Source organism: Rhinolophus sinicus, linkage group LG06 (assembly GCF_036562045.2).
Source record: "Rhinolophus sinicus isolate RSC01 linkage group LG06, ASM3656204v1, whole genome shotgun sequence".
In the NCBI taxonomy this organism is placed as follows: Eukaryota; Metazoa; Chordata; class Mammalia; order Chiroptera; family Rhinolophidae; genus Rhinolophus; species Rhinolophus sinicus.
This window is the reverse complement of record NC_133756.1, coordinates 139,113,479-139,140,378: the sequence shown is the minus strand read 5'-3', so window position 1 is coordinate 139,140,378 and position 26,900 is coordinate 139,113,479. Positions and strand designations below refer to the sequence as shown.

At 39.4% G+C, this 26,900-nt stretch overlaps 1 protein-coding gene across 1 annotated transcript in view; it reads left to right on the top strand.

The window, feature by feature from the left end:
- The window catches only part of BDNF (brain derived neurotrophic factor), a 35,390-nt gene extending 16,585 nt beyond the window's left edge, over positions 1-18,805 (top strand). The window contains 1 exon segment of the mRNA XM_019749185.2: positions 15,629-18,805. Coding sequence (XP_019604744.1) covers positions 15,629-16,396 — 768 coding nt within the window. The 3' untranslated portion in view covers positions 16,397-18,805.
- Positions 18,806-26,900: the final 8,095 nt, after the last annotated feature.

Sequence of the window (26,900 nt, the reverse complement as noted above, 5' to 3'; positions counted from 1 at the left end):
AATTTTGTACATGTGCATCTACCTGTATCTGTACCTTTATTCTCAGAAGTGGAATTGCTGTATCAGCAGGAAAATTCATTTATAATTTTGGTAGATATTGCATAACTACCCTGCAAAGGGCTTGAACTGTTGATACTCCCACCATCAGTGTATGAGAATGCCCGTTTCTGTACAGCCTCACCAACAGAGTGCATGTCCATCTGAAAGATGAGAAATGGGAGGCGAACATCTGAGTGACATCTCAGCCTCTTACCTTGCCCCTAGTTTGCAGTGGGAGCACTGCATATTTCCAGGAGCTGGTGTAGGCATCAGTTCCAATGGAAATAATGCCCCACCGCGGCCATGGGCTTACGCCAGCTCTAGTGACACACATGGAATGGACCCACGTTGCCGCTTGCAGAATTTCCTGCCGTGGAAAGTTGAGCATGCATTCATTATTCACCTAACTAGCAATGCTAGAGCTGAAGAGCACCACATGTTTATTGGAACTGAAAAGAAAATTGTGCACTGTGTGCCAGGCTTTCAGTGCTTGTTCCCCAGCTGTTAACATTATTTCCAGGGACTGAGGTCAAGCGATATATCCCAAATCACAGAGGAAGACTTGCTAAGCTTGGAACTTCCATACCCAGGGGGATGCTCTTTTAAGGAATGATTTTGCACTTTCCCCAAGATATGTAGTGAAATAATTAGTACTCTGTAGGATAAATTAAAACTGCCAGGGTACAATGTCAACAATGAACTATGATGCAATATTGACAGACTTCTCCCTTAAAGTTGCCAGTTTCCTGCATTATACAAATTGGGCATCCTGTAAAAACATGATTTATAGCCTAGATAACATCTCCACATTTTGAAAAGCATGTATACCAGGTCATCCTCACATGACGTCTTATCATTCTCATTGAAAATTGATTCTCATTTTTCTCTGAAGACATGATGCTCTGTTTAGTAAGAAGTTCCCTTTAGTTTCACTATATAGAAAAGTGTGGTAAATGGACCCTGGCAGAGTGGTTCTTCAATCCAAATGGACGTTCTTCTTTTTCATAGAATTTTTGACAGGGCCACTTTAAAGAGGAAAGCCACACCTCTTCCCGTATGTGGACTACTTGCACTTGGGGAGTTGTGTGGATGACTGTACCTGGCCTACACAAGAAATAATTCCTGGGCATAAGGCTGGACTGCCGGAAGGTAGCTGACACATACACATTTTCTATTGTTAATACCTGTGAAGGCTTTCACAACAGGCATTTCCAGTTTTGTTCTCAGGCTCCTTGCAGTTCTTTCTCTAGAAGTCTGCTCCCTTCCATGGGCTCACTATGGCCAGGAACAAGGTGTTCTGTGTTTTGTGCCATCATCATCGAACCTGCCATACAGTTATTGTTATTGTTATTGTTATTAACATCAGGATGTCAGTCCAGGTATATGTTTTGCATCAACTCAGGTTGTGGGGTCCATTTTCCCTTTGCCGTTCATGCTGAGGGCCTCTGGGTACCAGTTTGGTGGCAGAGAACCCAAGTGAGGTCTCCATCCCATGACCCTTGTTCCTTTGGCTGTTTTGATGCTATTTCTTGTTGGCACAGTCTGTGAGAATTTGCTTCTCTGTCCACGCTGGACCATGTGTTCTGTCTTAGTGGTCCTGACTAGTTAGCTGAACTACTCCTTGAGAATACATTTGAGATTGTCTTGCGTACCTTTCTTTTACTCACATCTCAGACCCTCAGCTCTATTCAGGAATAATAACAGGACAAATGGGATGGGTTACAAGTGGAGTGGCTTACAGTACTAGGCCTCCAGACTTTGAGGGGATTAGGTTGGGATACTGAAATGAAAAAAATTATGTCAGTTGGGTCTTGGTTGAAATCATTCTTACTCAAGTGGAGTTGACAAGGAGTATTTGGCAGTTGTGGGTTACTGGTCTGAACTGCGTATGGTTCTGTTCCAGTGGCTGAAGACCTCTTCTGGAGTGAGGGGAATGTTCTGACATTTCAAACAAATTACCTTCATGCAGAGTTTTGACACTGTGCCCTATTAAGGATGTTTGTATGGTTGGTACCTTGAGGGAATAATTTAATGTTGGGAAGAGGGTAGTGAAAAAACATTAGGGTTATATTCAACTTCTGTGGAATTAGTGTGTAAACAAACTGCTTATCAGGAATGATCATATGGGGCTTTGCTTAAACAAACAAAAAATTGGTGAAGGTCTGCAGGATATCTTTGCCAAGTAGACCTCCCTCAAAATACAAGACACCACACCCACATCAGACCCCATGTGGAAAGATGCATGCAAGCCAGCTCTGATTCAAATCCCATGTCCACCTCATGCTGGGTGTGTGATCTTAGGCAATTTACCAAACCTCTCTGAGCCTCAGCCATCAGTAAACTGAATGATTAGATTATTGTATTTACCTCATAGCTAATAAATGTTAGCTATTATTTTTAGTACAAAGAATAGTTTGATATTGCTTATTTATCCAGCTTCCCAGCGTATCTTCCTACCTCTACTCGCCCCCCTTCCATACCACCACCACTACCAATCCTGTACTTATTTATAGGTACTATGTAGAAATCCAGCCCTCATTCCATTGCTTAGACTAAATATATTAGTGTTTGAGTTTGCGTGTCTTCTGTAGGAATCAATGTTTAGTGAAAACTGATGGAGGCAAACAGATGTTCTCACAGCCCTGATATTCATGGAACTACAGAATTGAATGTTTTCATATAGGAGTATGCTATTGGTTAAGTACTGTGGATATTTTCTGACCAGCCATATAGATGGATCTTTCGTCATCTGAAATGTTAATATTTTCCTTGTTTTTTATAGTAGCTCTGGAGCACGGCCAGTTTCTTGAATAGGGTCCACATGGTTCATTTTACACTGGGCCGGGGAACTGGGCTACTTGTGCTATTCAGATGAACACTGACACTTAGAATCATTGGGGGCTGCGGTAGGGGAGTGAGCAGGGGAGCATATTCAATTATTTTTGCTCCTGCATTAAGCTACAAATAATGAACACTTCCCTGTGCTTTACCGTAAGTAATTAAAAGAAATTATAGAGTTAGGTACAAAAATAACCCGGAGGATAACTGGATGTGTGGAACCACCAGTTTTCTGTATGTGTGCAGAAGGCTAATCCTCGTTAATGCTCAGAACATTGAGTTTCTACAGAAAGTGTTGCATGTCCACACACGTTTTGGCATCTACTCACACGTTTCTGTATGGTATGACTATGCATCCCAGAAGAAGGGCTGTGGTGTGTGCGTTTGCCCTTCAGTGGAATTGAACAAACTGATTCCTGAAAATGGTCTCATCAAGGTGAGCAACTGAGAGCTAATTGCCTTCTCTTGCTAATTTTATCTTTCCCCTAGGATTTCTTGATAGTAGTTTTAAATGGAATGCTGTTCTTCTGTCTCTAGAAGCAACTCATCTTTCCAGTTTCTTCTACCCCACCTATTTTCACCTCTCTTTTGCTTTCTTAAATTTCATGTTCTGTGGACTTCGCAGAATAGGGTCAAAACAAATCTAAAGAGGTCTCTTCATGAGGTGAGAATCATCTGTCCCATTCTCATTTCAGCTCTTCTGAAATAATGATGCTGAACCTACCTCTAATTATGTACAGATATTCTTTCTATAATGGAAATTGCTCAGGTAACTAATTAACCACAGGAACACATTGGCTATGGAAAATTTCAAGAGCACTGTCTGTGGGAAAACTGAGAAAGGCATGCCTTTACCACAATTCTGGGGTCCATTAAGAACGTATTTGTGTGGTGGCAGTGTCTCGTGGGTGTCAGCCCACAGTTGTCAAAATTCCCATAGCATCTCATGGCAGGAACGTGGAGTGTCCAGAAACATCCTAAAAGCAACCTATTGGTATAATTCTGAAGAAAAAGACTGAAATAGGGCAGACTAGTCTTAACTTTCATTGTTTTCTTTTCTTTTTTAATTGTGTTTGTTCTGGCATGTTCCCAATCTCCACATTATAGCAAACTTCTTTTCTTAAAGGGGATTCCCTTTATCCTTTGGTCTCAGAGAGTTACTGTGTGTTCTCCCTTTAGGGACAAAGCATGCTGTTGCGTCAGCCTTGCATTTCTTTTTTTATACAAAGCTCGCTTATTCCTGGATCCAGGAACCTTCGAGACGGTGCTCTGCTATGCTTTCACAACATCCCCTGTTAGTAGGTGCGCCTTGTCTGTAATTTGGAGGAGGCAATCCCTTAGCTGTGTAGACATCGGTGCTCAAGGTGGAACCCAATAATACTTGGGATACCTGCCTGGGAAAATAGGATTCTGTGTCATCCCAGCCCTACCCATTTGCAAATAATTTAACAGCAACACCAAGAGTGTTTCCCAGTAGGAGTCATTTGCTTCTGTACTGGTGAGCTTGGTGACTTCTTGGTGTTTGGCAACTAGTTGTCTTTGCAGTCCTTTGTAAAAAGCCAGTCTCCAGTTCTGTTTAAGGAACGACCCCATCAACTCCCTCATAATGTTGTTCAACTCTGAAATGTTTATACTTTTATTTGGAAATTTTGCTTTTTTTTTCTTTTTTCTTTTTCTTTTACCATTTTGGGTACTTCAATCTTGAAGTAAATGATCCCAAATGTTGGAACCCAACTGAGACATTGGGTTGCCTGCTGAATGCCTCATTCACGTAGAGACAGGCTATGGGGTTGGATAGGGGATTTGGATGCTTGATTCTTACACAAATGTATTTTAGGGTTTTGTTGTCATTGCTGCTGCTGCTGTTTTATTTTGTGACTTTTATTTATTTACTTATTTATTTCATCGTACTTGATAGGAGATAGATGAATCTTTCTTAGGACATGTCTAGAAAGAAGAAATCTCCATTGAGTAGATAAGTCAGTTCTCCTTGCCTGTCTTTATTTCACCATTTCAGGACAAAAAGAACTCTGTAAGGATCAGAGACATCTGGCTGAAAGTAACATTAATGTGCCAGGAAATCTACCACCAGCTGTAGCTAGTCATGTCATTTCCAGTATGACTCTGATTGAGTGAGTGATGTTAGGCTGTGTAATTGATCAGGGAGGCCGATATGTTTGCACTTTGTAGCGTTGAAATAACATTAGGGATTGAGTGGAAGTCCAGATTTAAATTGGTAGTACTCTATAAATTCTCACTCAACCAACCATGTTTATAGGTACCCTGCCCTTTGTGGTATAAACACAATAGTGGAAAAGCCAATTGACATAGAGGAAAAATAGATTTTACTTGCTACGATTCAAAAGCAAAAATATTTTCCTACATAATAAATATCCCAATTAAACAAGTTGAACCAAGGAGGAAAGATGACAGGCAAGCCCATGGCATGCTCAGAATGTACCACAATACTTAAGCTGACGTTAACCCTTTCATTTCCTTTCTCTTCCTCTTTTACGTAGGCCGGTGCCTCTCAACCTTAGTTAAGTCTATGAGTCACCTTGAAGTATGTGAATCTTGTAGAAATGCAGATTATGATTTGGTGGATGAGGTGGAGGAATGGAAGCTGAGATTCTGCATTTCTCATAAGCTCCTAGGTGATGATAATGCTGGTGGCCAATGGGTCACACTTTGAGAAGCAGGTTTCATTTAATTTTAGTGCATGAAAGTTTATCCCATACCTACATTTCCTAAAACTTATTTCAGACCCTATAAGTGTCTCCATTTGTTGTAGTATTTTTAGTAACAGATTTGAATTAATACACTTAATTTATAAATGTAAAACTAAAAAAAAAAGTACCTGAAGTTTGAGACTTTCTGTTGCGTAAAATGAATTTCTTAGTTGAAATTTTTCTATAAATTCAAAGTCTGTATGTTTAAATGCAATTTAAATGCCTGTCTTACGATGATATTAGTATCTCCCTACTTTCTATTTCTAGAGTCATTGTCCCTTTATAGGAAATTTCCCCTCTTGACTTCACAGTAGTTGTAGAGATCAATACCTATCATTAAAGGTGATGTATATTTGATAATTTTTCCAGGTCTTTCCTTACAGAGTGGGTGACTGAAATGTCATGGAACCAGGTAGATAGTAATCTTCCTAATTAACGTGATTGTCTACCATGTAGGGGAATTTGATAAATAATACATGTTTTTTTGGTAATTTAGTAGTTAGAACATTGTTAACGCTGAACTTTAGTTCATTATAACAAATCCCACCTGAAATTCTAAAGGAAACAGAATCCTAGTCAAAGAGGTTAGGCTTTTTAATTGAATGTTAACTGCAAAATTATAATCTACAAAATTAGTAGTTCTAATCTTACTAATTTTATTATATATATGAATATATATATATATATAGAATGTTAACTGTAAAATTATCTACAAAATTAGTAGTTCTAAAATATATTTTAAAAGACATTTTTAGACAGACTACTCATTTGATATGCAAGTGACTCGTGTATTCTTGATGCTAAGGTTAGCATCAAGAATACTAAAGACTACTATAGTATTACTGTAGACTAGAGCCGTGCGCCGTTTGGGCAGTGTTTGCTCTGAAGAAGAGGTGAAGGAAGGAGTCAGGATATGGATGGGACTGCCAGCTCTGGGGGGCTCTAGCTTTCAGGGATTCTTCCTCAGTAACAGGAGAACAGTATGTTTCCTGGGGAGGTAGTGAGGGAAGCACTTAGAGACCTTTGGAGGCTGGCAGCTACGCCTAGGATTGGAATGCCAGATGGGGTGTTCTCTGCTCAAACCTGGTCCTTGTGCCAGGCATTTTCTATCCCTTATTCCAAAATTCATTCCATCATTATAGTTCACTTTAACCATCCCTATCCTATTAGGGAATATGGCCTAGTTTTACTCTCGGGTAGGGTCGGTAGGTCTCCCATAGAAAAATCCTTACTTTTTCAGGGATGGGGTCGGGAATACAGGAGGTTAATAGAGGACTAGAGCTATAGCACTTTCTATTAAAGATGTATATAAATTTATCAAATTATTTATTCAGGGAAATATCCTTTTTTTCCCCCATGATAGTTACATGTATGTATCACTCGGGGTCTGAACTAAGAACCAGCAATTTCTCTGGCACTGTTTAGCGAGACTGAATAATGTCTACAAGTGTCACTCAACACCACAGGCATACTAGGGGATCCGAGAGTCCTCTGCTATGAAGGACTGTGTTTTGTAGGAAGTGTAATTGGGTACTCTTGGACATAAATTACATTATGGTTAAAAACTACACTTTTAAAGGCACTTCCTTCAAAGCTTTGGAGCATCTGCATTATCAGATATCATTTACTAAAATATTCATTAGTTTCAATTGGTCAGTCATTCAGGTAAGTAGATGAGCATCTGTAATGATCATTAGCTTTCTTCTTCCCATTTTGTTTATGGATTCCAACTACCAGTTATTTTCTTTGAGGAATGCGAAGTGTTGTTTTTTTGTTTTTCTTTGTCTGCTTAGCTGAGCAATACATAGGAAGATAATACAGACATGATGCAGAAGGATGGAAGAAACTAGTGCCTGGAGTTAAAGGCCTAGTTTTCCTTTGGAATTCAAGGTTCTGACCTTATTCTATCAGGGAATCCACAACAAGTAGATGAGTTGATTAAAAACTCTGGTCCTTTTTCCTCCTATACGAAACAGGGATAATTAGTTACCTACACCTCTAGGGTCCTATGAGTCTTAATTACTTAATATTTGCAAAGTGTTTGGAGATCTTTGAATTAAAAGTGCTGAGCGGTGGAATCCAAGTTCAGTGTAATTATAAGTGGAATGAGAGTTTATATTCCTGCCCTCTCACATCCCTCCATGCTGTCCTTTCGGCCAACACAGACATGGTTACCACTCAGCCCAGTTCACTTCTCTCTAACCCTTTTTCTTTTTGCAACTCACGTCAGCCTAAAAATGAATGAATGAATGAACGAATGAACGAACGGATTGATTAAGTTAAAAGATAAATCCAGGACCTCAACCTCAACCCCAACCCCACATTTAAGTAACTACTTAGCATTCATTTTTAAAGTTCAGTAGCCACTAAGAATAAAATTGATGACTTAATTTGTCTCTTCCAGTCATTCTTTTGGGTCCTCCTACACATAGTGATAAACTGGGCTTCTTGAAGCATTCCCCTGCTCAGAAACTCTCATCCGCTCTTCCGTGCCTGTAAGGCTGGTCTAAACTCTTTAGCGTCACTCTCAGAGCCTTCCAAAATCTGACAATCATTCACTCTTGTTTTTCACTGTTCCCATGCCAGAACTCTTTTCTCCAGAAATGTACTCCATGCCTTCCCACCTCCATGCTTTTAACGAAGCTGCCATCCATCCACTGGTGTCTTTTCTGGATATGTTTAAATCCTTTCTATCTTCTGCAATCTTCTTCACAAAGCATTCTTCATTCTCTAACGGGAAGTAACCTCTTTCTCTTTATAGAATTTTATCTATATTTTTCCTGGGTCATTTGTACCTTTATATTTTAGTTACTTACATATATGTTCCACTTCCCTCCTGGACTATAGACTTGAAAGTAGATTCCACGTCTGATGAATGAACAAACAAAAGTAAGGCTATTGTATGCATGTAGTGAAAGTGGACACAAAGATCGTATTGATTTGCAAGGTTTCATTAAGGTGGTCTTTTAGTAGGTTTGCATCATGTATGTTAGGAATTAAACATCAATTGGTAATGTCTTCAACATTACCATTATCCTTATTGCTTATAGAACTGCTTAGAATGAGCAGTTATATCTTTACATTGTGTTTTCATTGATTACATGCTCGACAAAACCAAAGGGCCTGGGAACAAACAGAACTTTTCATTTTTTTCCCTGTATGTCTGAACTATCCATTCTATTGTTTACTTTCCCTTCTTAGAGTTTGCCATGGAAACTTCATTCTAACAGGCCTAATTTTTGCAAAACTTCCTTTTAGAGGAAGATTGTGTTGTCTAAAGTTCCATTCACTGAAGTAATCAAGCCTTAAAGTGGAAGGGTCTTAGAGGTCATAATTAATCGAGTACTACAAAGTATACAACTGAAAGCAATGAAGGAACAAGACAAACAGAGAAACAAAAACTCATAGTCACAGACAACAGTTTAGTGGTTACCAGAGGGTAAGTCGGGGGGGGTGGTAGAAGAGAGAAAAGGGGGACAAATATTATATATGGTGATGGAAGGAGAACTGACTCTGGGTGGTAAACACGCAATGTAGTATATAGATGATGTATTACAGAATTGTGCACTTGAAACCTATATAATTTTACTAACCAAGTCACCCCAATAAATTTAATAAAAAAATAAAAAAATATTGAAATATACTTAAAAGGTGCCGCCCTCAGAAAGTTGGGCCCCGGGATGCACACAACTGCAGAAAACTGTGTCTGTATTGTATAAACCCCTTCTTTGACCCCTTCTTCTGTGTAGCATAGCAGCCACTCTCTTCCCTGCAGTTGAATATTCTAAAACTGGCAGCATGACCTACTGGTAAAAAGTTAAGACAAGAAGACAGATGACCTATTAGCTTTGTGGTATCTGAAAGGTTACTTAACATCTCTGAACCGTAATTGCTTCATCTGTGTAATAAGGGTAATAATACCTGTCCTGTCTCCTTGTAACAACCAAATTAGATGATGTGTTTGAATGTTCTATAGTCTTTTAGACAAATGCAAGTTATGACTACAGCAGGAAAGCATGCTGTCCTGGATATTCATCTGACTGAATGTTTAAGACTTGTGAGTCATGTTTAAAACCAATCTTTATTCCTACTTTGTTGATTTCCTTTTTAGCCCGATATACTATATTTAATTTTTTGAGAGTGGGACTAAAAAAAAACCTTAGAGATGTGATTGAGTTGATCGTAATTGTACACTGTTGTAAGCCTTAGAGCAGAATTAGACAGCCCCAATGAATGTATTATGTATAAACAGATGTAGACTGACGATCTCCTTAGCAATACGGGGCAGTGTCTTTCTCTTTTGTGTAATGAAGACTCATCTGAAGGACTAAAACATAAGAATTGTCATGGAAGCTCTTAAACTTCTATGATTTCCTCATACGGTATATAAAATGATGGAAAAGTTTAACCAAAAAAGAAAGTTAAAAGACTGAAAATTCCAAATTTTACTGTTATGAGTATTACTGAGTGCTGTCCAACGCTTCTGTTGATCTGTTAGAGCTACACAAGAAGTAATAGGGGCAGTTAGTATGTTGTAGGGTTATGCTTTTTCATTATTTAAGTAAAGTTTTATTGTATTAGAGAAACTCAAGAGATTGCTCGTGGCTGATAATTGCCATCCATCAAATTTCTTAGAGCTTATAATTTGGGTTTAGCATAACCTGCACTTGATCTAATCATTTCAGCGAGTTCACTGATGCTTTCCAAATGACATCATGAAATGATGTCAGTGCTGTCTTTTCTCATGGTTTAATAAACTCATCAGTAAGTTTTTACCGAGTACTATTACATTTTTCTCGGTTAAGCATTATGGGGAGGGGGGGTCAGACATCCATTCCCTCCGAAAGCTTATCATTCAACTGAAGGCTGACCATAATTCGCCAATACAGTAACAATTAAGGAGTGGGGAATGAGCACTAAAGGAGACGTAAGGTGGAATTTTCAAGGAGAAGGAAGGTAGTGTTGGAGTAATTAGAGAAGGTGTGCATATATGATTTGGTGCTTGAACTGGGTCATGAAGGTTAAGCAAGATTTGGTTAGATAGAAAGGAGTTTGCCAGGAGACTGGAACAAGGCACTTGCAGGCAATTATGTGTGTGGGACTCCAAGGACTTTGGCCTGATCAGAGCAGAGGTGATGAAGCATTGAGTAAGATGGAAAGTTAACTACGTAGGGTGAGGCCAGATTTTGAATACCAGATAAAAGTTTTTGTGTAAGAGAATGCTAAAATGAGAGTGGTTAGTCAGGCAGCGGTCATTAGAATTGAATGGAACATTCAGGATGTCAGGTAGATCAGGGGGACATTGTAGTCACCCAATGAGATGGTGAGGGCTGAGCTAAGAAAATGGCAGTGGGATGGACACGAGAAATGCTTTCAAGGAAAAATGAGCAGGACCTCTCTCCACTGACTGGATTTGAAAACTATAGAAGAAATGTATCATCAAACTTGATTCTAGGATTTGTAGCCTGTGGCCTGGGTGGTCCAAAGGATCAAGAAACCATTGTCAGAAACAGAAAAGTTAGGAAGTAACATGGGACCTATAATAAGTATTGAGTTTGTTGGATTCACTTGACGTCAAGGCCTTGTCAGTGAGGAGGCAGTTAGCATTGTAGAAGCATCACTCACAGGGCAGGGCTAGGAGGGAGGTTCAGCTTTCCCAACAGGTGATGAATTACTGAATCCATGCAGAAGTTCTGCTTTGAGGGGTGCATGCCTGTGTTAGGCTTCAGGATAAAAGCCAAGTAATAGTTACTCAGACGCCATTTGTCCCTCTGAAATATTTGCTTGTGGAACTGATGAGAAAATGATGTATAGAGTGCTAACTACTTTCCTAACCAAAAAGTTATTCATTAAAAGATTAATGAGACCAGTGAAAGGCAGAATAAACTTCAAGTCAAGTATTAAAAAAGGTGTCGTTAAAAGACTCATTACTGTGGTAGTGATGATAAAACAATTTTTGAATTCTGTAGTTTAAGATGTCTCAGTACCTCGGGCCATTTTAAGCAGTTAGTATGGGCACTTGGTAAATACTTGTTAAACTTACTCTGCTTCATTAATTCTAAGATGCACATTTTTCATATTTTTAACGTCTCTGAAATTTGGTTGTGTCTTACAGTTAATGTCATTTTATTCTTGCTGGCTATGCAGCAGCCATAATATAGTTGTCATTGCCTTAACCAATTTATTTCGCTTAAAATTTTTTTACACATGCACAAAATTACCGTATTTTGCTATGTATAATGTGCTCTTTTTTTGCCACAATTTGTGAGGGAAAAATAAGGATGTGCATTATACACAGGTAGTACTAATTCTGTATCTATATAAATATTTTTAATTATTTTATTTGTGCTTATGAGTTAAGAGTATAACTGTAAACTAAACAGACTCAGAGATACAGAGAAAAAACTGTTGGCTGCTAGATGGGAGGGGGGTTGGGGATGGGGGAGAAGGTGAAGGGATTAGAAAGTGCAAATTAGTAGTCATAATATAGTCATGCGGATATGAAATACAGTATTAGGAATATAAACAATAATGTTGTAAATATTACGTAGGGTGCCCGATGGGTACTGGACTTATCTATCAGGGGCATCACTTCATGGACTGTGTAGATATATACCTGACCAATATGCTATACATCTGAAGCTGAAGTAGAATACTGAATGTCAGCTATAATTAAATATATATCTCCACAGGATGCGGAGTACAACATAGGGAATATAGTCAATGATATTATAATAGCTGCCCTGTTTCCCTGAAAATAAGACCTAGCCGGACAATCAGCTCTAATGCGTCTTTTGGAGCAAAAATTAATATGAGACCTGGTCTTATTTTACTATGATATAAGACCGGGTCTTATATAATATGTATAATATAATATAATAATATGATATAATACTGTGTCTTATATGAATTTTTGCTCCAAAAGACACATTAGAGCTGATTGTCCCGTTAGGTCTTATTTTCGGGGAAACACGGTGTATACAATGTTAGAGGGGTAGTAGATTGGGGAGGTTTATCACTTTGTGAGGGGTGTAAATGTCTATTACATTGCTTTGTACACCTGAAACTAATTAAAAAAAAGTGTAACCCTAGAAATCAACAACAATATCCATATGCAAAATAATACCTTGGAATACGATAATCGGTTTTGTTGAACTTAAAATGAACTTGCAATGACTGAGTTCTTGGCCTTCTATGATGCATAAATATTGTAACTTTGTTACCGGTACATAAAATTTCTTATACCTTGTATCTGTTCTTGTGTTTTGTAATTATTTGTTACATAAAATTTCTTGTACTATAATATGTTAAAAAATAAATGCTAAAATCCCTTTATAATACCAAAAAACAAGTACCTAAATGTAAAAAAATAAAAATTTGAATTACAAAATGAAAACGAAAGGTTTTTTCCCTAAAAGTTTGGGCCAAAAATGTGGGTGTGCATTATACACGGCAAAGTACAGTACATATTATAAATGTGTCCAAATAAGTCTAAAAGAAATCTTTTCAGAAAGTATACAATAACAGTTGTAAGTGATAAAGTAAACAGCAGTTTAATTGGCTGCGTTACTTTATTTCTTAGTGGTACATAAAATGGTGTGTTTTATAATGATGGTATCTAAGATTTAATAAGATGTGGTATTAAAAGATAGCTGATCACAGCAAATCTCTACCAGTGTGATGTAGATGGCTAGAGTAAAATAGTCTAAATTTGCATTCTTTCATTGACCTACTTTTGAGGTGTCCCTTGGGTTGTTTTAATTTGGACTGGGAACATTAGGAGAGCGGATTTTCATTCAATGGTGTAAGTACCACCTGCCAGGAATAGAAACCTCCTCGGAGGATCCATTTCTTTGATGGTACAGAATCCAGAACTTTCACAAAAGTCCAGGAATTAGCAGAATGGCTATCTGTGTTTTATTCAAACCAGGGTGCCTTTCCTAATTTCAGACCAGTGTGCACTACCGTGTTTCCCCGAAAATAAGACCTAGCTGGACAATCAGCTCTAATGCATCTTTTGGAGCAAAAAATAATATAAGACCGGGTCTTATTTTAATATAAGACTGGGTCTTTAATATAATATAATATAATATAATATAATATAATATAATATAATATAATATAATATAATATAATATAATATAATATAATATAATATAATATAATATAATATAATATAATAATATAATATAAAATACTGGGTCTTACATTAATTTTTGCTCCAAAAGACGCATTACAGCTGATTGTCTGGCTAGGTCTTATTTTCGGGGAAACAATACAAGCAGTTCTGAGCATGCTTGCTCTTCATGCAAAGTGAGATTGAATCTACCAGGAAATTTGTTGGTGTTTGGGGATGATAATAAGGTCTCTCAGTGGTAGAAAATATGACCTCTTGTAAAAGTAAAGAACAGAAACATTTGGCTCTCAATACTATAGTTTTCAGCCATTTCTGCAGTATGACATATAGATTGGAGGTAGGTTGCCTTCCCATTCAGGGACACTTCATGGACAGAAAGATATTCCCTTTTTCTACTGATTGGCGCAGTGTGTGTGCTCCAACTATGCCATGTGTGTGTCTTTCAGTAAGTCTATTGCTCCAGAACTGAAAGTAGGAATAAAGTTAGAGTATCAGGGCTGGGGTGGGTGGGGGATGCTTCTCTTACTGCGAAGGGACACGATGCTTCGGGTAAGTGATTCTGAAGTCCTTCACCATCTGCCGGTAACCTTGGGTTGGTCTATAGGTATGTTTTCATTTTGCTTTTTCATTCTAATTGGCTTCCCAGAGCATGCTTGTAGATGCTGAGCCAAATTTAGAGTATAGCAACCCTCTGGCAAACAGGAAAAGATTAATTTTGTGGTGTGCTGTTAAGGGACTTCCCAGGAAACTTCAAAAGCACAGAAAGAAGCACTGGCTGCCTATTCCAAAACGTGCAAAATGCCACTCAACTTTTTAAAGGTACGATAAACTCAGAGCTCACACACATACTCACGGGACACTATTTCCAATAAAAAGAAGCTGAGCTGTCTTAGATGGGTCTGTATATGAGCCAAAAAAAGCCAAGGGATGAGGGGCTCAGAGAGTTATGGAGATAAATGTGGATCCCCATCTGGGAGGCATTTAAAATTGACTTCGGTGCCTTTTTAATGCTGACTTTTCCAGTTTTCTCCTAAGTAGACACATTGTTTTCATGATATCAGCCCCAGGCATAGACACATCATTAAAATCAATGTGTAGAAAATGATTTCTGTTTGGAAATAAGCAAAACATTTTCAGTTACGACCACCCAAGTGTAGTAGGAAAATATTGGAGCTGGGATTGGGAGCCCCACATTCTCATATAAACTTTCTTCATGACACGAAGTCCTCGATGGCCTTTGGTTTCCTTATCTGTAAAACAGGATGGCTCGATCTTCTCTGCTTTACTAAATTATCTCCCTGGGAGAAAAATGTCAATGTAAAGCTTCCTTATAGCTCCCTGACTTCTGTTTTACTGTGCTATTCATGCCTGGATATCACATGGCTAGAAAGGCCCACTAAGACCTGCCAGGCCACTGCTGTTCCTGTCACACATTCCTGCAATAGGACCAGATTGCTAACTTGAAAAAAAAAATTACTATTACACTTATAGTTGTTGCTTAGTAACATTTCTGATTTTGTGTTGCTTGTGACAGTCTGAGCACAGATCATTAAAAATTTAACTTACAAAGCTGCTGAAGTGAGAGGAAGGAGGGGAACTTGAAGCCTCAGTTTTTTTCACTTACCTAGATGCCATCTAATCAGGTTTCTATGCTAAATCTCGGAGAAAACACTGCATGCCTCTGGTTTATATAAAACCACATATGAACACTACTGACATTAACTTGTGTCTGGTGCAGCTGGAATTTATCACCAGTACATAAAAAAACCTTGACCCTGCAGAATGGCCTGGATTACAATCAGAGGGGCTGCATGGTAGCCCTGCAAAAAAAAAAAAAAAAAAGCCCTAACCGGTTTTATGTCCTGTTTCTGCTTTCTTCCCACAGTTCCACCAGGTGAGAAGAGTGATGACCATCCTTTTCCTTACTATGGTTATTTCATACTTCGGTTGCATGAAGGCTGCCCCCATGAAAGAAGCAAACATCCGAGGACAAGGCAGCTTGGCCTACCCAGGTGTGCGGACCCATGGGACTCTGGAGAGCATGAATGGGCCCAAGGCAGGTCCCAGAGGCCTGACATCATCATTGGCTGACACTTTTGAACATGTGATAGAAGAGCTGTTGGATGAGGACCAGAAAGTTCGGCCCCATGAAGAAAACAATAAGGACGCGGACTTGTACACTTCCCGGGTGATGCTCAGCAGTCAAGTGCCTTTGGAGCCGCCTCTTCTCTTTCTGCTGGAGGAATACAAAAATTACCTGGATGCTGCAAACATGTCTATGAGGGTCCGGCGCCACTCTGACCCCGCCCGTCGTGGGGAGCTGAGCGTGTGCGACAGCATTAGCGAGTGGGTAACAGCAGCAGATAAAAAGACTGCAGTGGACATGTCGGGCGGGACGGTCACGGTCCTTGAAAAAGTCCCTGTATCGAAAGGCCAACTGAAGCAGTACTTCTACGAGACCAAGTGCAATCCCATGGGTTACACAAAGGAGGGCTGCCGGGGCATAGACAAGAGGCATTGGAACTCGCAATGCCGAACTACCCAGTCGTATGTGCGGGCCCTTACCATGGATAGCAAAAAGAGAATTGGCTGGCGATTCATAAGGATAGACACTTCCTGTGTATGTACATTGACCATTAAAAGGGGCAGATAGTGGATTTATGTTGTATAGATTATATTGAGACAAAAATTATCTATTTGTATATATACATAACAGGGTAAATTATTCAGTTAAGAAAAATAATTTTATGAACTGCATGTATAAATGAAGTTTATACAGTACAGTGGTTCTACAATCTATTTATTGGACATATCCATGACCAGAAGGGAAACAGTCATTTTTGCGCACAACTTTAAAAAGTTTGCATTACATTCCTCGATAATGTTGTGGTTTTTTGCCGTTGCCAAGAATTGAAAACGTAAAAAAGTCTAAAAAAATAATAATAAATTGCATGCTGCTTTAATTGTGAATTGATAATAAACTGTCCTCTTTCAGAAAACAGACAAAAAAAAAAACTAACAAAAATTTGAACCAAAACATTCCGTTTACATTTTAGACAGTAAGTATCTTCGTTCTTGTTAGTACTATATCTGTTTTACTGCTTTTAAAACTTCTGATAGTGTTGGAATTAAAACAATGTCAAGGTGCTGTTGTCATCGCTTTACTGGCTTAGGGGATGGGGATGGGAGGGGTATATTTTTGTTTGTTTTGTGTTTTTTTTGTTTGTTAGTTTTGTTTTTTGTTTTTGTTTTATTTTTAGTTCCCACTGGGAGTAGGGATGGGGAAAGAATTTCTTCAATATATATTCTGGTTGATAAAAGATTCATTTGTATGCTGTAAATTTGTTTGCAATATCAATCAGATGACGAAAGTGAATAAAAATTTAGGCAACTGAATGAAGTGCTCACTCCACTTCCCATGATGCACCTCCTAGGCTCTCACTCACCCTTTGGGCCTTGGTCAGAGAAAGCTTCTTGTGTTGGAAAGACCTACATTTACGAGTACATTCTTTCCCCCCCTCCTCCTTTGGTCCCCTCTTTGTTTTGTTTTCTCTTAAGGAAGAAAAATCAGTTCTGCACTCTGAAATATTTTACCACTGCTGTGAACTAGTGAACAAATTTTATCATATCGTGGCACTCATATAAGCATGGAGAACAGTGATTTCTTTCTTTTAGAAGAGAAAATAAACAACCAAAAAATAATTCAAAAATACAAGTTTTTTTTTTTATAAGGGGTAAACAATTTGGTTAAATCATTGTAAGTAAGGCTTGAAAGGAAAATCATGGTAAGACTTCAAAATGTCTTGCAAGCAAAAGGTGGTATTCTGTATGGACCCAGAAATGCCTAGATCAGAACAGGAGTCCACACTGCCAGTGAAATGAGACTGAACAGCCATATGGAGGCTGTGTGGAGGTGACATATCATTTCCGGGCAATGCCAGAGGAATTTCTGAGTGGCCATCCTGAGGTCTAGGTGGAGGTGGGGCATGGTACTTGAGACACTCCAAAAGGGAGGCCTCTGAAGGATCCTTCAGAGGTGGCTCCGGAATGACATGTGTCAAGTTCTTTGGACCTCACGCTTTAAGTGCCTACATTATCTAACTGTGCTAAGAGGTTCTCGCTGGAGGACCACACTCAAGCCGACTTAACACCTTCTACCCCTAGATAATTTTGTGTAAAGCTAGATTATCCTGGAGTGGGTTCTGAACCAAATGTGGCATTGTGATCATGAGATTGATGCGATGAGATATAAGATATTTGCTACCTGAATACTTACTGCTTTGAAATTAGACTTGAGGAAACCAGGGTTTTGTCTTTTAAGATCTTTCGGTAAGGGCAAAGGGAGGGGAACAGGAAAAGGCCCCAAAACTCAGGTTGGATGATCAAGGCTACCGATAGAAAATCTCATGCAGAGACATGATGTGGAAAGGTGTCCCGGGACACCAACAGCTTGACGGTGCCTTGCTCAGTGGAATAGGCCAGGACTGAGCTGACAAAGTTTTGCTCCCCAGTGAAGACCACAGCAAACTTCTGCCCATCCAGTCTATTCATGGAGAGAGTCACTGCCTTACCTCTACCATCTTAGGTTAGAAGAAGTCAAATTGGGAGCCTGGAATAGTAATCCTGGGCAAAATGGACCCCTGTAAAAATTAGTGCTAAGCCTATTCACTCATTAATAAGCCCACTGTCCAAATCTTCAAGCATCCCAGACCAGTGTCCTTAACTATCAGAAAGCCTCAAGAAATTGCTGTGTCTTGGTAGGGTGAGGAATAAGCAAAAGAGGGTGTCTACCATCACCCAGGGGATGACGACACTATCAGCAAATAGTTTCTCTTTGTTCAGTCTTTCATTTAGAGCGAGCCTATCTTTTACAGTACGATCTGAATACATGTCATTAAAAGAAGGGATTTATGTAGCATAGGTTTGTTTTGTGCTGTTTGAAAATACTGTCTTTGTAATTATTTTTAACATGTAATGAATACTTGGAATATCTGCTGTATGTTAACTCTTAAGCTTTGTTTTGAGGGACAACGTTATTAAAAAAAAAAAAAAAAAAAAAAAAGTCCCCATCACGATCTCAAAGCACTGCAAAGGCCAGATCTGTTAAATGGTTGAGTAGGAGACATTCAGCAATTGCGTGGTCAGTGGCTCTCTCTTATCCAATAAGATGCATCACAGTCACACGCTTGGTGGTTTACGTTGACCTAAGACTTTTTTTGTTTAAATCTTCTCTGTTGCTGTTCATTTTTGTTCTGTTTTGTTTTGTTGTTTTGTTTTGTTTTTTAAAGTCTTGCTGTGGTCTCTGTGGCAGAAGTGTTTCATGCATGGCAGCAGGCCTGTTGCTTTTTTATGGTGACTCCCATTGAAAATGTAAGTAAATGTCTGTGGCCTTGTTCTCTCTATGGTAAAGATATTATTCACCATGTAAAACAAACAAAAAAATATTTATTGTATTTTAGTATATTTATATAATTATGTTATTGAAAAAAATTGGCATTAAAACTTAACCGCATCAGAAGCCTATTGTAAATACAAGTTCTATTTAAGTGTACTAATTAACATATAATATATGTTTTAAATATAGAATTTTTAATGTTTTTAAATATATTTTCAAAGTACATAAAATCTGGGGGTTCTGGGTTTTTTTCTCTTCACTGTAAAACAAACATGAAAACGTGTTTTATTATAAATACGTGTGTTCCTTGCTTTAAGACCAACCTGACTAGTTTTAGTAATTGCAAGCCCTCCAGAGAGGACGCTTATTTCAAAGCATGGGAGGCCAATCCTGCCGTCTGAGCTTCCAAGAAGCTCTAGGATTGGACCTGTCTTCCACAGTGGAAGATGGGAGTGTCATTTTCTAGGACACTTGAAAATTTCCCCCTTTGAAGTGATATACTTTGATCAAGTACCAAACTGTGTATCCTAGCAACATCAAGATCCAGGACTGGCTGGCTCTATTTGATTATAAAATAACTGTTAAAAAAATCAAAGTTGGTTTACTTACGGATAATGAGAATAAATTGGCCCAAATTTAGAAAGTCAATGACTGAAAAAAGATATAGAAATTCAATAGTTAGAGGCAGGTCATGTACCCTCGGTTTGGAGATGGTGCCATTTGCATTATGTATTTGTATCCATTGCACTGATTTAATTTTTGTATGTGGAGCCGCACAGATTTAATATCACAGTACCCACAATCTAACAGATTGCTAGGATTTCTAAAAAGATTTGCCTCTGTGATGGCTGCCAAGCCTCTGGTAATTTAGTTAAAGTGTTTAAAGTTATCACTAAATCTTAGGGAAATAAATGGAAGGATTTTAAATTAGAGAAAGAGCTATTAAGGAAAAAAAGCATCTGTTCCTACTCTTCCGACTCCCCATTTGAACACTGTCAACCCATCCCAGAACGTGGTGAACTATATCTGTGCAATGTATCATTTCTATTTCAAACATACACACATGGTTTTCTCTTGTATTGTCTTATAAATAAGGATCAAGGAAGTCATAACAAACATTGACTTGTGTTGTGTACATGGAAGAGCAGATCGAATGAGATGAATTACTCGATCATAATCTGTCCAGTAAGTTTTCATAGTACTCTAAACTCTAAGAGAAACCCTTGACTACCAACCAGTAAAGGCATGAGCCCAGCCATGGAATTAGGACTCTGGTAAACTTCAGGTTTAGCCAATTTTCAGTCGAGGAAGACTGAAATATTTTTGAAAGGGTTGAATAAAAAGAAATGAGAATAAAATGCAACATTCAAATTATTTGAAGTTAAAGGAGTTTGGTAAATATGACAACATTTTCATTAGAAGATGAGGTCAGAGAAACAAACAAAAAATGGAGGCATCTACTAAATTAACCAACTTGAAGTTAATGGGAATAGCCAGCTTATACTGTCTTCACTGGGTACAAGCTGTGAAACGTGTTTAATCATGAAGATGCCTGGAAATAACCCAGATCATTACTTTGAGCTATTATTTTTCACCATATTGATAAGCCTGTGTGATCATTAGCAGTGTCTGAAGTTTTCTTTTTATTAGGTGCATAAATTCTATCAATAGTATCACAGTTCTGAGTGAGAATCTGAACTAAATCTTAGACGGGATCAGTGTTAAATTATCCCTTATTCATTGAAGTGGTTAGTAAATGGGATAAAGTGTCAAACACCTTATGAACTGCAACCAAGCCTGGCCTCAGTTCAGCCAGCATTCAGCAGCATTAGGGCTTAAGCCTAAAGTCAAACGTATGTCTTCTCCATATTCTCACATCAAGCCTGCTCTATAAGTCAGTTTGAGTAGAAATGGCTGCATTTTGGTAAGCCATTGCTAAGTAAAGAATGTTAATAATTGAAATAAGAAACAATGTATATACATAAATGTAGGTAGATAAAGGATTTAGTCTAGAAAGAGTCACCTGTGGATTTGATCCAACCTCAAAATGTTGAACAGTAAAATTAGTGATGGAAACTGGGCCTTTCTTTTTTTTAAGCTATAGGTTGTTTTAACTTGTTTTAAAGGTTGATTGGTTGGTTGATTGCTTTGTTGGTTTGGAGGGAGGGAGAGTTGGGAATCTGACTCTTGGTGGTGGTGGTTATTGGTGGTTGGTTCTGTGAATCCCCACCTAACAGCCAGACTCAGTGACTAGAGTAGATGCAGCCACTCCAAATCAGCCACTATTTACGTACATTCTAACTAAGAAGTGACCTACCTGCACCTCTATCCCAAGTCTTTTGAGTGTCTTCATCCATTTCCTCAATTCTAGCCACCATTTTAGTTTTCTTTTGCAGAAAGAAAAGGCATCCTCCTTATTTTTTGATGGGAGTAGAGGCAGTAAATTGCCTGAGGAATACGTTTAAATGTTAACAGAAAAATCTTACCCATTATATTCCTCATTAAGAACAAGAGCCATTGATGTGACAGTCTGAAGGATTTCCATTGGCATTTACTGCAACTTCTCTAATGACTTACTAGGTACAAAACACTAGATCAGGATCACCCCAACCTAGCATTTGCTTGTGTGAATAACAACAGTCCTGTGTGCTTGGTAATGTCAGTAGCATGGAATTGTAAAACCTGGTCGTCCAATTAATTAAATCTTACCCCTTCACACATACACCAAATAAACAAGACCTTTGCATTCATTACATATTTACGTGTGAGTTGCTAATTCTTTTGTTTTATCTGACAAAGCAAAAGTACTTTTCCTTCGGAAAAATAAACCCTTCTGTCCTAAAATACCTCACACGAAACACGGTAGCTAATGACAGGGCATGTCTTAAGCCTGTAAACGACCAGAAAATGTTGTTCGAGAGACAGAGATTGAGGTGTATGTTTTACATTTAGAAAGAGCGTAAGGATGCTTCTGCAGCACTGCCCTTTGGTATTGTATTCTGTTCAGAGGGCTCCTTAGAAACCAGGAGCTGCTCTGTGTAGAATGGCTGAACCCAGGGGAAATACTTTTGTCTGGCTGAAGTGCTCACATTTTGGAAAAATCCATATCAAGTACTGCAGGACACATTCCAATTTATTTAGTCAAGCTACATTCTCCATTGAGCCCTAATATTTAAAAAAAAAAAAAAAAGTTTCTAACCTGGGATTTAGTGTATGTGGAGCAGGGAGGGAAAAAAAACACACACAAAAACACAAAACAAAATAGAAATCCTCTAAACAACAGAGACCTCCAAAAGATCCCAAACAGTGTTTACTTGGAGAAAGCAGTGCCCATACCTTCTCCTCTAACTGGACTAAAGCAGTGGCTGTCCAGGTGTGCCCCAACCCTCTGCAGCAGCATCTCCAGGAACCTGTTAGAAATGCAAGCTCTCAGGCCCTGCCCTAGATGTGCTGAATCATGCGCTGGGGGAGGGGGCCCCCACAATCCGTTTTTAAATGAGTGGATTCTCATGCCCACTCAAGTTTGAGGATCACCTGACTAGGAGGAGGAGACAATCAGCCTGCCACGTGTTCTTCCAGATAACAGGAAGATAGCCCAAGAAATTGGAAATGTGAGTTCTGATCCTAGCCAAACCTCTACCTCTTTCCACCACCCTGAAAAACCTTCAAACCATCTAGATTTTCATTTCCTAAAATACACAAGAGCAATTGTTGCTCCCCCGGGGCGGGGCAGAGCAGTGCCCAGTGTTGGGCGAGTACATTGATGACTGAAAGTCCAGCCTGCAAATGTATGCGGGAAAAATCAGGGTTGTTTATAGTCAACAGTTTTTCTTTTTTTTCTTTCCTGTCAAAGCTACAGCCGTAGTGGATTCAGGGCCCAGAGCTTGTAGTCGTTTGTAACACATTTGGAACGACTGTGAGAAATGAGAAGCAACATGCAGCAAATTAATAAGGAAAAGATTATTCCATCTGGGGATCTGGGCTCTGCACCTGCCAACACGGCCCTCTGTGAAACCGCTATATTGGTCACAAATTAAATAAACTTCCTGAATTAATCAGCTATTAATGTCCAGCTGAGGAGTCCTAGGTTCACCCCTCCAGAATGACCACATTGAAAATACAGAGGGCTTCTCCAGTTTTTGTGGCAAACCTTTTCTTGACTGTAGGAACTGGTTCCTGGAAATGAGGACAGGAGAATAATCTATTCCCACCCCCATCCCATCGCTGTGTGCTTGTGTATGTCTGTGTGTTCACATTCTTGCACATTTGAGACACTGCAAACCGCATTTGAAGATTTTCTGTTTATGGGCTGGGGTGGAGGGTGTCCAAATATATGACCCATCTCTTAGGCAATATGAAAACCTGCACTCTGACAAGCCTACCTTACTTCCAAGCTAGGAGTCCTGGTAGTTCAGTCATTAAGTAGGTTAGCCAAGCCATTTCTGGCCTTGGACTCAAGACCTCTTGAACTAGCTGGTCTTGGAGGTAAGTTTCAGCTGTAAGAGTCCATCATTTTCTTGCTTCATCGTTTGTGGTAAGAGATTAAAGAGGCTTCTCAAGCACTTAAAGGCTGTGGAACATTCTGAGAATTCACTGTTCATCTCCTGCCTCCCTCCATCATTGATGCTCTTGTTACTGAACACTTGTCACAAGATTAAAATGAGGCACTTGGTCAGCCTGGGAGTGGGGGCAGGTGGGGGCAGGACATGCCCTAAGGAAGGTTTTTGCTTCATATGTAACTATTAAAACATTACCAACCATTTGACATTCAGGCAGGAGATGTCTTGGGGAAGGTACCCAAATGTTCTTCAAGGTGCAACCTTTTTCTGCCTGGCTCTAAACTTATTTTCAAAGCCAGAAAATATTTGCCTATGTTTTATGTCAGTCCATATTACATGGTGCCTGGCAAAGGGAGATCCAGTATGTTGCTGAGTTTCAGAGTCAGGAAACCCTGACTGCGGGATTTGCATCCTGTAGAGTCACTGTTTATAGAAAACAATGTCTGAAACAAAAAGGGCTTGTGTCTCACTTCCTTTGGGTTTACAGCATCACCAAGGACACACAGCTCTCAGCATATTTCACTGTTGTCCCCAGCACTCTAGATATAGCCTCTTTCTTGAAACACTGACCTTGAAGACAAAGGTATCCCATGAGAAGTCATGGCAACACCTCATCCAATAGCATAGTACTTCAGAGCAAACCTTTAGGGAGCTTTGGCCAGCTTGGGATGGACAGACCTCACTGGCAAAGCAGGGTCTGGAATTCCTCATTGACTTATTGCTGGCCCAGATTCTTCTGGGCCTGAATCTCTGAGAAACCTATATTTTCTCTCTAGTACAATCCACTTCTGCTCTCTGTCCATGCCCATCTTCCCTTCCTGGTGACTTCAGGACTCTGTTTCCTTTGGGATCCAACTTCTCACCTCACAGAGAGCCATGTAATGCATTAATTCAGAGTATAGATTCTGAAGCTTCACTGCCAGAATCTAAATCCCACCTCTGCTACTAGAGCTGTGTGTCTGGGGGAAAGTTACTTAACTTCTCTGTGCCCCAATTTCCCCACTTATAAAAGACAGGTAAAAATATTACCACTTACCTCATAGGATTCTGTGAGAATCAAATTAATACACATACATAAAGCACTGAGAGAAGTGGTGGGTTCATGGAAAAGTCTCAAAAAAAAAAAATGTTTACAACTTACTCTCTGCTAACAGAGCTAAGCTAGGCTTACCTAATGCAGATATCAGAGACTCTAATATTCTCTGACTCTTAGAGGGGATCCTATTTCATATGTTTCATTAGCATCGAGGGCCACTTTGTCTTTTCTGAAAGATTCAAAGAGGCAACTATTGTTTATCCACTAGCAGTACTCCTTGGCAGTTAAGATGTGGCCACTCCACAAACTTAGGCAAATGGAGAAGGAGATACACTATAGGCATTTTTCTAGCCTGTATAGTCCAAATGAAGCCCATTATCCTTAAGTGTCCATCCCAGCTGAATGGAAACGACTGAAGCCAGGGTGAAATGGATGAACTCACATAGTTTGAAAGAGAAACAAAGAACCTAGTCACATTTCTAAAAATAGCCATGGCCTGTCAGGAAGGTCCTACCTCACCTTTCAGCTGCATGTCATCCAGCCCCGTTACATAGTAATAATGACTAGTGCTTACTATAAGCAGGCACCTTACTCCTCACAACAATCCATAGACTAGCTGACAGTATTAGTACTTCCATTTTAGAGATGAGAAAACTAAGGCACAGAGTTCAATTAGGTTGCCAAAGGTCCAGTACTAGTGAATAGCAAAGTAGGAACTAGAATCCATTTTGGATGTGAAGCCACTTTGTTAACCACTCTGAAACAGTGTAAAGGGTATTGGAAAAATACGAAAACAAAAGAAAAGGAAAATAGCTACATGTCTGAGAAGATCTGAGCTTCCACTGAAAAGAAGAACACTAGTGGCACTTACAGTTTCTAGCTTTCAAGAGAACACTGGCTTGCCCTTTTAAGGCTCATGTTGCATGGAGGCCCTTCAAAACTGGACACAATACTGCCTAGGGCTGAACAATCTGAAGGCTGGGTTGCTAAAGCTCTGTGCCAGCTGTTTCCAATACCTGGAAATGGGGCAGCTGTAACCCCTTTAACCTCTTAGGTGATCAGAAGGGCTTCCTATGAGTTGCTAGAATTGGGTAGACAGGGCATTCTGGAACCACTTCCCAAATTCAGGAATGCTCATTCCTCCCTATGTCAAAAATGAATGAGGTTATTTTGTGTTTTGGATTGGGGGAGAGAAAGGACAGTGGCCCAGGCCCTGTTGGGTTTGCAATTGTCTGGGATACCAGCATCAGCAGAGGGGCAGCACGCACGCGATCTTTCCCCCACTCTTTTGTGTGTGGCGGACATCACCTGTCCCACCTGGCTGGGGATTAACCAGCCAGGACCCCAGAAGTCCTCACTGAGCTTAGTTTCAGCCTCAGAATCCTCAAGGATATGCTCTGTGTAGTCACTGCCAATTGAATAGAACTGACCCAAAAGATGAACTCAGTGTGCTCTCCTGGTCTCAGTTTCTCAAGAGCAGATCCCACAGGTGGTGGGCTAAATCAAGCAGCAAAGTCAAGATGCTGAGGACTGGATGTCCCCCTTAAATCGGAGCAGAATTTCAGTGTGAAAGTGTAAAGGATAATCTACAGACATGTACACAGAGCATGCCATCTGTGGGTTTCAGACAGACGATCCGTGTGCGAGAAGCCCAGTAAAGGGTGATTACTCTAGGAATTTGTTGAACACAAGGAAAAGAGTTTGGCAGTAGGCAGTACTATTACATCCCTATTTTGTACCAGATGCCATGCTAGATGTTTTACATGCTATCTAAAATACATGTCAACCATGAGATGAGTGTAATTTTGGAGACAAGGAAACTGACAACACACAGCCTAAATAGCTTGCCCCAAGGTCACACAGTTAATAAATGATAGTCACATTTGAAGCCATAGCTATATAATCCCAAAGCACCAATCTTTTTTTTTTTTCAAATCAATGTTTTTTTATTTGCTTAAATTGTTCAAATGCTACCTAAAATCCTTAGCATATGTACTACGGCCTCTATGTTAATAATTGTGGGGACAAAATCCCAGAGAGCAGTTTCCAGGCTCTTGGCCTCAAGTGGAAACGTGCTGGCTTGGGTAGTAGATGACTGTCATCTGTGGCTAGTTGACCATCAGCTGTAACCAGTTAGCCAATTAGCCACTGATATAACTGCCAGGAG